Source organism: Indicator indicator, chromosome 2 (assembly GCF_027791375.1).
Source record: "Indicator indicator isolate 239-I01 chromosome 2, UM_Iind_1.1, whole genome shotgun sequence".
Lineage (NCBI taxonomy): Eukaryota > Metazoa > Chordata > Aves > Piciformes > Indicatoridae > Indicator > Indicator indicator.
In genome coordinates this window covers 40,031,444-40,045,038 of record NC_072011.1, presented here as the reverse complement: position 1 = coordinate 40,045,038, position 13,595 = coordinate 40,031,444, and the positions used below count along the sequence as shown (strand labels likewise).

At 39.3% G+C, this 13,595-nt stretch overlaps 1 protein-coding gene across 1 annotated transcript in view; it reads right to left on the bottom strand.

The window, feature by feature from the left end:
* Nucleotides 1-13,595, bottom strand: part of BIRC6 (baculoviral IAP repeat containing 6) — a 179,943-nt gene that overhangs the window by 153,428 nt on the left and 12,920 nt on the right. Inside the window, exons 2-9 of the mRNA XM_054394854.1 lie at nt 11,947-12,128; nt 8,183-8,320; nt 7,654-7,847; nt 4,908-5,019; nt 3,655-3,737; nt 2,329-2,551; nt 2,065-2,225; nt 301-359 (exon numbers count right to left, since the gene is read on the bottom strand). Of these exons, the coding sequence (XP_054250829.1) occupies nt 301-359; nt 2,065-2,225; nt 2,329-2,551; nt 3,655-3,737; nt 4,908-5,019; nt 7,654-7,847; nt 8,183-8,320; nt 11,947-12,128 (1,152 nt within the window). The remainder of the gene's footprint in view (nt 1-300; nt 360-2,064; nt 2,226-2,328; nt 2,552-3,654; nt 3,738-4,907; nt 5,020-7,653; nt 7,848-8,182; nt 8,321-11,946; nt 12,129-13,595) is intronic.

The following is a 13,595-nucleotide window of genomic DNA, read 5'->3' as shown; positions in this document are numbered from 1 at the left end:
TCTAAGTAAATTCTTTTAACTTGTTTTGTGTGTTTTACTGACAGCAAAATAAACAATGCTTCTTGTCAAGTAAGAAACTTACCAACCAAAAAAGCACAGTTTTTATCCTGTAGGTGATCTCTCTACTACACAAATAGTGACTTTAATATTGGCATTGCTTTCAAGGTCAGTTTTTTTTTTTTCTTTTTCCTAACAGAGTCAATATAATTCCACTGGTTTTGACATGGCTTTTTTAAAAGCCCAAGAAGAACAATTTCCCTCCTGGCCTCTAAATTATTATATGGATCAGATATAACCCACCTGTCACAGATTCCGATCTGGAATGCTCTTCACTGTCTGAATCCTCCAGTAGGTCATCACTGAAGACAAAAAAAATTAAAAAATGCATGAATGACACTATGTACATTGTAGCTGTGTTTTAATTTTTACTTAAACTGAATAAAAATACAGTATGTATTGTAACCTAACAGGTAGTTTAGTCAGCACTGTACATCCACTGATGAGTTGGTCACAGCCAACAATATACTTATTTCCTCAATCATCAAACTACTGCACTAGCTTTCTGGTTGCCTCACTCTATTATTATATACCTAACACTTCAGACATGAAAGGAAATAAAATGAAAGCCAGTTCTCAGAATTTTTTTCAAGAAAAACAAAACCAACCAAATGAATCCTCTAGTCTAATACAGAAGGAGTGTATGAATGGTACGATGCTTTTACAAATGCTATCAGATGAATAATTAGTTTCATAAATAATTAGTTTCATAATTAGTCTCGTTAGTTTCTTGAAATTCTGTTCAAGACACCTCTTCAAAATAGGCCCTTCAGTAGTTCTAAGTATATATGAAGATTTTACATATCTGACTTGTCCAATATAAGAAACAATTTCTCATTACAGGCTCTTTACATGCAGGAAGACCAGTAATGCCTTTGTAGCTTCAGGTATAACTAGTATGTATGTAGTCAGATCCTCGGATTTCAGTGAATTGGAATCTTCCTCCTCATAGCCAAGAAACAGATCTTTTTTGGCTCAAACCTCATCAACCTTCACTTCACAAGACAAGGACAATGATACTAAATTTCATACAAATTAAGTGAAGTGGAAGATTATTTAGTTTTGAGCAGCATAACCCTATTAATTGTACTATCCTTAAAGAATTAAGCCAATTTTAATAGCTGGTTAAACTCTCAAGCTGTTTAGTGATCTAAAGCTACAGTAAAACTCTAGGCCTTAGTAGCTGTTAGGCCCCCCACTTTGAAGCTGCCCACATTTCCACACACTGTCTTCAGAAGATTAAGTTCATATTTGCCTTGCAGTACTGTAACAAACACACCAAGCTTAAAACCAAAAACTTTATTTCCTGTGCATTTAGCAATACTGCTACTTTCTGTGATGCTGTAGTTTAAGAAGAAACATTAAGAAAATCAGTAAGACTCCTTAAACACCTTCTGTCCTGAGTTTTTGAGCAATTATTCACTCTTTGAGTTTTGGCAATATGAGAAGTTTCCAGTTACAGACTGTAAGAAGCATAAATGAAAGAATACTGATTTTTCTCATGACACTTTCTAAGCACTGACATACCCTCCATCTTATCTACAAGCTTGCAACAAGACTGGTCAATTGTTTATAGAGTTTGTATGCATGTGTTGAAAGTACAAAATGAAAGAAATTCTTAGCACATCCACATAATTATTTTCAGTATGGCATAACCAGACATAGTAGAAAAGCAGAGAAAAAAGCATGTTCCAGAAACTCAAAAGTAGCCTTTACTTTCAAAACCAGAAATGCGTAATCCAGAACTACAATGAAAAGCTGTTCCCAAACTTAGATTCCTTTCTCTTTTTCCTCTGCCTCTGGAACATCAGCACAGGGCAGCAATGAGGTTTGGTTGTCTGTTTGTGGAGTATAAAAACTTAAAACGGAATAAAAATGGAACTGGCTTTAAGGACTGGAATTTAAATTACTCTCTTTTTCAAGTGTTGAATTGTATAGAGGTACACAGCAATTAAAAAAAATTCTCCATAAAAAATAAAATCAATCTTAGTTTCACAAAGCACATACCTGTCTCCTTCTAATTTTGGTATATCTGAGCAGCTAGATGAATCTTCTAGCCATGCTAGTGTTGGTCTCCTTGAGTCAACCCCTGAGCTCTGTTCTCCTGATAACATAAGTTGCTGCACAATCGCTGGATCGTAGGCATTGATCTCAAATTTTAAGTGGACCTGAGAAATAGCAACAAAAAAACCCACAACAGGTCTTTGATTTAAAGAGATATGCTAAGGAGTGCTTAGTTAATAGAAATGTTGGGTTTTTCGTATTGTGTACCTTCATAAGTTTGGAAACATCCCATATGCAGATCTTTCCTCGTTTTGTTGCAGCAGCTAGAAAATGAGGGCAACTTCCAGATCCAAAGCAGGCTATTCTGTCAGTGCCATCTGTGCAGGGAAATTGTGCTGGACTTGTTGCCAGCGTGACTGAAAGAGGTACATTCTGAGTGTGCTCACCCTTGACAAATGGGCAGTTTGGGGAATGTCTCTCATGTTCAGACCTTTTCATATAAAAAACACACAGAGTAAACATTGATTTCTTACTTTAAAAGACATATACATCATGCACAAACTCAGCCCTTGAAATGAAGCTATGACTGGACTGTTTGAACAGCACTGCAGTCAAACATGCAGTAACAGACTATATTAAAGCCTTTGATCACTTAATGGATACTTGTATTCAAATGGAGGAATCTACATACAGTGGTCTTAACATAATTGTCAATTGAAAAACTATTCTAGTAGACAGTAGCTCTTCATATCCTCATAAAGAAAAGTGCAGGTTAGATTCTACAGAATACATATTAGAATTCCAATGTTATATTATTTTAAGTAACCTTAGTAAGATGAAGCAATGCCCTGTCTGTGTCTATACATCTACACTTAAAAAAATGAATAGTCTTGAATGTCATAACCAGAATGACACTGACCAAGCAGAATGGAAAAACTCTTCTAATCTCAGTATGTACCTATGGCAAAGGCATGGCAAAGAGCAATTAATACTACTACACAATGGCTGAAAACTAACAAAGGAAAGGAGACAAGGACTATGAAGTTAACATTACACAGGCAAGTTTTCAGCAAATCGTTAATCTTATGTGTTCAAATAATCAAGAGAAAAATTACATTAAGAACCCATTTAAAATTAATACTAAGGTCCTGCATTTCTGTCATTATGAACAGTTTTGACTGATTCAGGAAACTAGTGAAGGATCTTGCAGTTTCACATAAAAGGCAAATGTACACTGTACAGACATTGCAGAACTTATAAAAGATGTATCCTAGCTACACTCACACAGAAGATTGAGATTAGATCCTTATAAAGAAATGTTGGCTGACATCTTTCCCGCAGAACAATTTGAAGTAAAATAGCAATCCAGAATCAAGAAATAAAGCAAAGTATAATTTTGTGGGTTTAGCATTATACAGAGATCTGACATAGTACAGGGAATTATTTTGTGATTTCTCCCCTGGAATCATTCTGGAAATTCATTCAGCCACAGTCCCTAAACTCACCAGAAATACCACTAAGGTATTTGTCCTGCAAAGGGTTCTAAGCTCTTAAGCACAAAATTAAGTCTGCTCCAAACATCATTAAACTCACCATGGTTCATCTGTAGGTTCCCAGCATACTAAACACACACTACAGGTAAAGCACATGGCTCTGTCATCTCCTGATGAAGCAGGCTATTAAAATAAGAAGAAATTCTTGAAATTTATATAGCTACATACTATGAAACATTTCAAGTAGGTGATCAGGTCGTCTCCTTCCAGTGAGATAGCAAAGCACCACATATAGATGAAAGGCCACAAATAACATACTATGAAGTGTCAGTATTTCACATTAAGAGACATTCAGAACTAATATGTGTGCGAGGGTCTGGATAAAAACCACACACACTAAGGTGCTTTTTACTTTTCAAAAAAGTTCACCAGGTTACAATTTAGAATTGCCTATTATGTATCGGATCTGCTGCCATATAAACCATTCTGTACACTACTCTGAAAAGAACTGTTGTAACTAGCTGAAGACACAGACAAAAAAGAATGGAAATTTCCATTTTCTTAAAATTCACACATTTCACAATCGCATTTCAAGTCACTGAGTTATGTTTGGGAATATGCAGATGCAGTTGTAACACATGTATTTTCCAACATTTCTCCTCTTGAAAAAGCCTAAGAAATCTTCCAAAACTTTTATCCCCTGCACTTAACAGGCTTTGCAGTTAACATAATGAGGCAGTCAACAATATTGATGCCAAACAGTATGTGCTGTCTAGCCCATGTTCTCTAAATTCATATTGTAAAATATGTTAACAGTAGAAATAATATGAAATAAAAAATGGCAATATGCAAAGTAGTGGAATAAAAGATTGAAGATGTATTTATTTACTATGCTTAATTTAATAATGTGATCTAGGACCTTTGTTTGTTACAGTATGATTTAAGTCCCACTATGAAAGTACAGTTAGAGAACTCCAATGTCAACATAGCGCTTGTTTAGCTTAAAGTAAAGATATTTACCCAACGATATAACAAGGAGAAAGAGACACTATGTAACAACCAATTTCATCTTTAATGTTATTTAACTCAGACCAGTTTGATACTAAAGTGTTTTACATGTTGAAGGTCCGAACAGTATTTTCTGTGATATGTACAAAAAAAAAAATAAAAAAAAGCAACCTCAAGGCATAGAAACCCCTCAAATTTAAAGAGCTGAATGACATTTTTTTTTCTTTATGGTTTTCACATCACTGAAGGAATCTTATTAAAAAAGAAAAAAAAAGAAAAAAAGAGAGAGACTCTTAGAGACTCTTCACCTAGAAGACAAATATGAAGAACAACTAAACCTTTTACCTGGTGATAGAACCCTGCTTGAGCCATGGGATCTGGCTGTGCCCACCTATAACCCACATGAGGCCATGAAGTGAATGTCTCCCTTCTGTTAGCTTCACTATACATCAAAGACCTAAAAAGGTAAATAATTCTACATTATTCAATATTGCCACTTATAAATAAAAAAAAAAGTAAACTATTTATGAGATATTTTCAATGCTTTAGTAACCATTAGAACTACCATGGATTGTTATCTGTAACTTACACAGTTACCATTAACAATTATAGAAAAGTTAAAAAGTTATCTCATTTGGGTGCCTAAAGTACATCCTCAGCAAAAGACTAAAAGCAATACAACAGCCTTTAAAGCAATACTAACAAAAATCACAGCATGTTAGGGATTGGAAGGGGTCTCCAGACATCAGGTCCAATCCCCCTGCCCAAGCAGGATCACTGAGGGCAGGCTGCGCACAAACATGTCCACAAGGGTTTTGAAAGTCTTCAGAGAAAAAGACTCCACCTCTCCAGGCAGCCTAGTTCAGTGCTCCATCACGCTCACTGTAAAGAAGTTCCTACTCACATTGAAGTGGAACCTCCTGTGTTGCACTTGTACCCACTGTTCCTTGTCCTATCACTGAGCATCACCAAAGACAGACTACCTTCATCCTAACACCCACTCCTCAGACATTTATAGACATTAATAAGATCCCCCCTCAGCCTTCTCAAAACTAAACAGCACCAGTTCTCTCAGTCTTTCTTCACAGTCCCAAGCCACGCTTCTTGTTTTCTGTTGGACTCTCTCCAATAGATCCCTTTGTCTCTTCAATTGGGGAGCCCAAAACCAGACACAGTATTCCAGGTGTGGTCTCACCAAAGCAGAGCAAAGCAGAGAAACTCCCTAGAACTGCTGGATGCTTTTCTTGACACACCCCAGGATGCCATTGGCCCTCCTGGCCACAAGTACACATTGCAGTCCCATGGAGAACTTGCTGTCCACTAGGACTCCAAGGCAGCTGCTTTCCAGCAGGATGCCCCTAATCTGTATTGGTGCCTGGTGTTATTCCCCACCAAATGCAGGACTCTACACTTATCCTTACTGAACTTCATGAGGTTTGCCTTTGTCCAGCTCTCCAGCCTGTCCAGATCTTGTTGGATGGCATCCCAGCCTGATGGGGTGTCAGCCACCCCTCCCAGTCTTGTATCATCAGCGAACTTGCTGAAGGTACACTCTATCCTGAGGGCTGGTCTTAGCAGTAAAGACTGAGGCAAATTCACTAATTCTGCCATCTCTGAATTGTCTGTCACCATGTCTCCCACCTCATTTAACAGTGGACCCACATTTTCCGTATTCTTCCTTTTGCTGTTGATGTATTTAAAGAAGCCCTTATGTTTTTTTCACCCGTCTACTCAGATTTAGTTCCAAGTGAGCCTTAGTCTTAGCCTGCCTTGTTGCATCATGACATGCACTGACAGTATATGTACAGTCCTTCCAACTGACCAGACCCTTTTTCCACCTATTGGGGACTTCCCTCTTCCAACTGAGTTTTTCCAGAAGCTTCTTGCTTATCCGTGCAGATCTCCATGCCTCCTCCACCAGAATTTTTTTCCAAGGGTATACACTTTTCTTGAGCTTGGAGGAGGTGGTGTTCAAACATTAACCAGCTCTCTTGGACCCTCTTATCTAGCCCTAGCCCTTGGAATACTTTTAAGCAGATCTATGAATAGGGCAAAGCAAGCTTCCAAGTAGTCTACTTGGTCTAACTGCAGTAAAGCATCCAAAGCTACTCTGCATTTAGGAAATAAGCAGAATCGAGCCCAACAGAACAGAGAGTTGTAGGTTTTTTTAAGAACTACTAGCTGTTAACAACTACTAGTAGTTTTGATAACAACTACTGCAAAAATTTGGATTAGTTGAACAGCTATGAATATGCATATACCTCCCCTGGTGCAACCTGAGGCCATTTCCTGCTGTCGTGTCTCTTGTTACTAGGGAGATGAGACTGACACCCACCTTACTACAACCTTCTTTCAGGGAGTTGTAGAGAGCAATGAGGTCTCCCCTCAGCCCCCTTTTCTCCAGACAAAACAACCCCAGTTCCCTCAGCTGCTCCTCCTAAGACCTGTTATGCAGAGCCTTCACCAGTTTCACTGCCCTTCTATGGACCCACTCCAGGATCTCAATGTCTTTCTTGTAATGAGGGGCCCAAAACTGAATGCAATATTCAAGGCCTGGCCTCACCAGTGCTGGGTACAGGGGGACAATCAGTTTCCTGGTCCTGTCTGTCACGCTATTCCTGATACAGGCCAGGATGCTCTTGGCTTTCTTGGCCACCTGAGCACATTGCTGGTTTATATTCAGCTGGCTGTCCATCAACACTTCCAGGTCCTTCTCTACTGGACAACATTCCAGCCACTCTACCCCAAGACTGTAGCGCTGCATGAAGTTGATGTGACCAATGTGCAGGACCTGGCATTTGTCCTTGCTGAATCAAGTGTATTTGCTGGGATCAAGAGCAATGCAAACTCAGTTTCTCTGGCATTAAAATCAGAATTCAAACAGAACAGTCTTGTGGCACCCATAAATGCCTCTCTAAGTTTACTGTGTATAGCACATGGTGCATTTAACAATTAAGTACCAGTACATTTTAAGAGCAACAAAGTACAGAATAGGACTAATTCTTTTGGCAAAAAAATAGAAGTAGTCTAAATGCTTATACCAGTGTGTAACTAAGAGGTCAACTTCAGCACTTATTTTGTCTTAATATACCTGTCCACAGATCGACCAGGTCCCACGCCAAGTTCTGGTCGTGCACTGGGCAAGAGGTAAGATAACCTATCCATCACAGAGGATGCTACAGGTAAGGCAGCAATATTTTGATTTATCTTCTTGAGTTCATTTACAATGGCACTGGCGACAGACTTCAAAACATGATGAGGAAGGTGGAACGTAACCGTTGCCCACTAAATTAAGAAGGAAAAAGTGGAAAAATACACCTAGTTTATATTTTACAAGGCATAATATAAGAACAGCAACATGGACACCATGCAAGGAAAGTCAGTAACTTCATATTTTAAGCTTGGTTGGGTTTATTAATTGGGTTCATCAGCAAGAAACTAAGCTTGTTTGCTCTTTTAATAAGTGACATTTCATACAGAGGAACTAGGGAGCAGATAATACATTCCATCCTCTTCAAAAAATCCATCACACTAAGTCAGGCATTTTGTATGCTTCAGTAACAGTAGCCAAACAAACCAGACTTGGGAATCCATATTAAACAGTACAAAGAAATTCTTACCTTTGCAACTTTATGATTTGCTGCTGTTTCATGTGAGGTATTTTTTAAACCATCCTTCAGCTGTGTGATGAATAAGTCATATCCCTCTGTACTAGAAATATCTACTTTTTCTATGCAAGCAGATAACAGCTGCTGAGCCTGAAATGCAGATGCACAAGAAAGTTAGGATCCATGTTGAGGAACTACATCTGCTCCATTACTCTAGGAAACACAATTCATCATATCCTACTTTATTATGTTATATCATCATAATTCCAATAAAAGACCCAGAGTTGAGTAACTAGTTCCAAAACTCACTTTGTAGGCTAATCAATAGACAAACTTCAACAGTGGCAGTAACTACCAGTTCCCTCAAGGGCAATATGACCAAATGTTAAACAAATCAGTCATATAAACAACTAAAACAGAATTAAAGCCAAGGAAAAACAAGACATCTATCACCAGTGCTTTCCCTTCAAAAGGATTTATTCAGCTTTAGGGACAAAAAGTGAGAGCAACAGCGAAGTTTTGACAAGTTTCTGAGTAGCTTTCTATCTTAAAAAAGGTAGATGAAAATGAGAAAAACAATGTTGCAACAAAAGAGATAAAATTACCTACAATACTAGTATCATGAAGCTGAAAAATGAAGCAGAAAAATCCAAGATAGTTTAAATCTAAAAATTCTTAAAAGTCAGAAATAATGCATCCAGAAAGGAACACTATAAACATCCATTTATAGACCTTTCTCCTAGCCCCATCTGTTTCCAACTTGTCCCTGTGTCTGCTAACTTCATGTTGATGGGCAAGACTTAAACGTATGCTTTATATGCAAGGCACAGAGAATTCTGTATCTGTTGTTAGGTGGGCTAAGATTTGAAAACTAGCTTGAGTTGGAAGGGACCTTAAAGATTTGCTGATTCCACCCACCCTGTCATGGGCAGGAAAACCTCTCACTAGACCAGGCTGCTCAGTGTCTCATCCAGCATGATCTTAAAACACTTCCAGAGATAAGGTACCCACAACTTCTCTGGGCAACCTATTCCGGTGTCTCACTACCCTCATCACAAAGAGCTTCTTCAAATGTCCAATCTAAATCTGCTCTAGCTTAAAATCACTGCCCCTTACCCTATCACCACATGCCCTTCTCAATAGTCCTTCTCCAGCTTTCCTGTAAGCCCCCTTCAAATACTGGAAGGTTACAGTAAGGTCTCCCTGGAACATTTTCTTCAGAACAGACCAAACTCCCTCAGCCCATCCTCATAGAAGTGCTACAGCCCTCTGATCATCTTTTATGGCTCTCCTCTGGACCTCTCCAACAGGTCCCTATCCTTCTTGTGCTGGGGACTCCATAATTGGATGCAGTACTGCAGGCAGGGTCTCACCACAGCAGAGTAGAGGGGCAGAATCACTTGCTGGCCACACATCTTTTGATGCAGCCCAGGATACGGTTGGCTTTTTGGGCTGCAAGTGAATATTGTCAGCTCATGTCAAGGGCCTCCTCAACCAGCACCCCCAAGTCCTTCTCTGCAGGGCTGCCCTCAATCCACTCTTCACCCAGCCTGTATTTGTGCTTGAGATTGTCCCAACTCAGGTGCAGGACCTTGCACTTTGCCTTGTTGAACTTCATGAAGTTGGCATGGGCCCATCTCTCCTGCCTGTCAAGGTCCCTCTGAATATGCCATTCCTCCAGCACATCAACCACACCGCACTGCTTGGTGTCATCAGCCAGCTCACTGAGGGTGCACTTGATCCCACAGCTCTTACACAGCACAGGTCCCAGTACCAGTCCCTAAGAAACTCCATTCATCGCAGGTCTCCATTTGGACATTGTGCCATTGACCACAACTCTTTGAGAGCAGCCTGTTTCTCACCCACTGAGTGGTCTACCCATTAAATCCATGTCCTTCCAAATTAGAGACCAGGATGCCATGCACGCAGAGTCCAGGAAGACGCCATCAGTTGCTCCTCCCTTATGCACCAATGCAGTGATCCCATCATAAAAACCCACATTTGTCAGCCAGGGTTTGCCCTTGGTGAAGCCATGTTGGCTAACACCAACCACCTCCTCGTTTTCCACGTGCCCTAGCAGAGTCTTCAAGAGGCTCTGTTCCATTATCTTGCCAGGCACTTGAGGTGAGACTGACTGACCTGTAGTTCCCTGGGTTTTCCTTATCTCCCTTTTTGAAAATGAAGGTTATGTTTCCCCTTTTCTAGTCAGTGGGAACTTCACTAGACTGCCATGACTTTTTAAATGTGATGGAAAATGGCTTTGCAGCATCATTTGCTAGTTCCCTCAGGACCCACAGATGGATCTTGTCAGGTCCCATGGACTTGTGAACCTTCAGGTTCATTAGATGGTCTTCTCTTACAGTGGGAAAATTTTCATTCTCCCAGTCCCTGTCCTTATCTTCTGCAACTTGAATGGTGTGGTTGGAGTCCTTATCATTGAAGGCTGAGGTAAAAAAAGTTGTTGAGTACCTCAACCTTCCCCATATTCTGTGTGACCAGGTCCTCCACTTCCTTCCAGAAGGGGCCCACTTTTTCCCTGTTCCTTTTGTCACTTACATACTTTAAAAAAAAAAAAAACAAACAAACCCAAACATTTTCTTGCTACCCATGATGTCCCTAGCCAGATTTAATTCTATCTGGACCTTAGCTTTCCTAACCTGATCCCTGGCTGCTAGCACCTCTTCTAGGCTTTGTTTTTGTAGCTAACAGTGTTCAGGAGCTCCCTGTTCATCTATGCAGGCCTCCTGATACTCTTGCCCACCTGGGCTCAGAAGAGGGGATCCTTGAATAACGTACAGCTTTATCGTTACATGAAATATTTCAAATTACAATCACAGGGAAATGTTTCCCAATGGCAAGGGCCAGCCAGTCCTTTAAACAGCCACAAACTGTTCCAAACAGAATGGATTTTGCTGTTTAGATTTGTTTGACTGAAAGCACTATTCTAAACATTACCACTGGCAGATGCTTTTCTCAAAACAAAGAATTAATCTTGTTTGTAATAGAAATTGTGGTGCAGATTTACTTCCCAGGTCTACTACTTCATGACTACTACAATGGTGAAAGGTACTTTCCTCATTACCAAGTGCCTTAGAGTAGAAGCAATTTAGCTATGTTGTACTAAACAAGATTTGAAAGTAAGAATGTACCTTCTACCTCACCAAAGAAATGTTACAATAATTGAAGGTAAATCAATGCAACAAAATCCTAACCACTACACTCCCAAGCAAAAACGTACACATTGGATTTACTTGAAATGATACTAAATGCTTAGTTATACTGCCTTAAACCAGGAGGAATTGTAAAAGGAAAGGAAACCAGATTTGCAGGGTGGGGGGGGGCGGAATTCATTAGGCCAACTGACCCAGATAGAAAACTTAAGATTCCCGTATTAATTCTTCACGTGTAGCCACACCACATGAGCTGATTTTGATTTTTTTTAATTCTCCCTGAAAACCTAAATCAGAAAAAAATGAAGGATGTCTAGTAGCTCAGACTGACATCCAAAAGTACATATAACTTCTATATATTAGCACTAACAAAGTTCTGGAAATTAATCCCTATTTGTGGTCACAAGAAAGTTCTTTCGTGTGAAATAACGTGCTCTCAATTAGGCAAGCTCTTATGTGTTTGAGATACAGATAACTTCAAAAATGTAATTGCCCTATGACACCTAACAACTAAGAACCTTTTTCCAACACACGCAGTTAATATCACACTAGAAACTCAGGGTCAAATGTCTGGTTTCAGTATTTCTTTCCCCACCCCCATCTTACCTCTGTAACTGGCAATTCAAGCTGAACCACGTCATCTTGTTTTGAAACTGGCGTTTGCAGAGCTGTGTCTAACAGTAAGATGCCATTCAGATCTTTCCTACATCCTACTGCATAATCATCCACAAAGATCACTTTATCCACAGCAGAAATATACTGACATTTCACTCGTCCACCTGGTTTTGCTATAAAGGGAAAAACAAAAAGCAAAATTCGTTTAGAATACAGCTTTTATAGAAGTTCTTTACTATCTGCTCTGGAAAGTAATGCAACACTTCAACAAAATCTTTACTTCTTGAGATGGTAAAAACTTGGAATTTTAGCTACTCTGACTTTCAACAAACTGATGTGTTTCCTATGTTGTAAAGAGTGAGGTCTCCTCTCAGTCTCCTTTTCTCCAGACTAAACAACCCCAGTTCCCTCCCCAGACCCTTCATCAGCTTTTGTGCCCTTCCCAGAGAAACTGAGAAAAGCAACTGAACTTTTCTGGCAGTGCCAACACTATGAACATCTTGTTTTGCACTTTCCTTATTTCCTGTGAACTGCAGGAGTAGGGTTATGCCTTGTAACTAGTTCAGCAGACTGTAGGAGCCCCAGCCCTTATGGTTTTCCAGGCTAGACCATTCTTATTATTCCTGTTGTGAAGTTAGTGAAATCTCATGTCTAAACCACCATATGGCTAAACAAATACCCTCTGTGTAATTAGTCTCAATTTTTGGGAGCCAATGAAATTTACTAATGAGGTAAATAACACATCTAATCAATATAATGTTTCTGATGCAGTAACAAAACAAAAATGATTAACTGCAGCACAAGAAATGTGTTACATAACAGTTGTGATTCTCACTGTGCTGGTTAATATTTGAGTTAGTTATGCCGACAGAAAGACTTTGGCCAAACTATCTCTAGATAGTTATTTACACTTGCCAGTTTTATTTCATTTGAAGCACATAAAACAAAAACAAGCTCCCCTAGGCTAAGTTCAATCCTTTTCTTGAGGTTCCATCAATCAACATTTAGTATGGTTTCAACACCCTGGGAAAAACATTCTGCAAATGACTAGCTTACACTTTGAATAGCTTCTGAACTGTTGACAAGCCTTTTTACCAACTCACACGCTTAATTTTGAAGTTCAGAAAACACATTTCAAGATGGTTCTACTACCAGCCACAAACTATATCATAGTTCACATGTGGCTGGTCATATGATTAAAACAGCAGGTTGAAAATCAAGAAGCTAGAGAATTTATAGGTCACCTCTATATAAGAAGTCACCACTTCTGTAGAAGAAATGCCTAGAAAAATTTCATCATCTTCAGAAGGGTTCTTTCTGACTCAGGATCAATGTTTTACAATGTGCCAAAGGACTCTGACTGATATTGTTTGGAAAAACCTACCCAATCCTACTACAACATTATGTCCTGTCTGTCCAGCCTGGCTAAATTTCCTAGCAATAAGCAGTGATCACAAATCAGTGTTCAAAAGTTTCACGTAACCTCACCAAACCAGAGCACCAAAATCGAGTTGTTACTCTCATTTTAACTCTAATGCCTTCAGGTGTAATTTATTTTGGGTAGTGGAAGGAGAAAGTCACTCAATTTTTTTTTTTTTTTACAAATTTGCTTTTCAGTCTTGGCACAAGTGAATCATAGC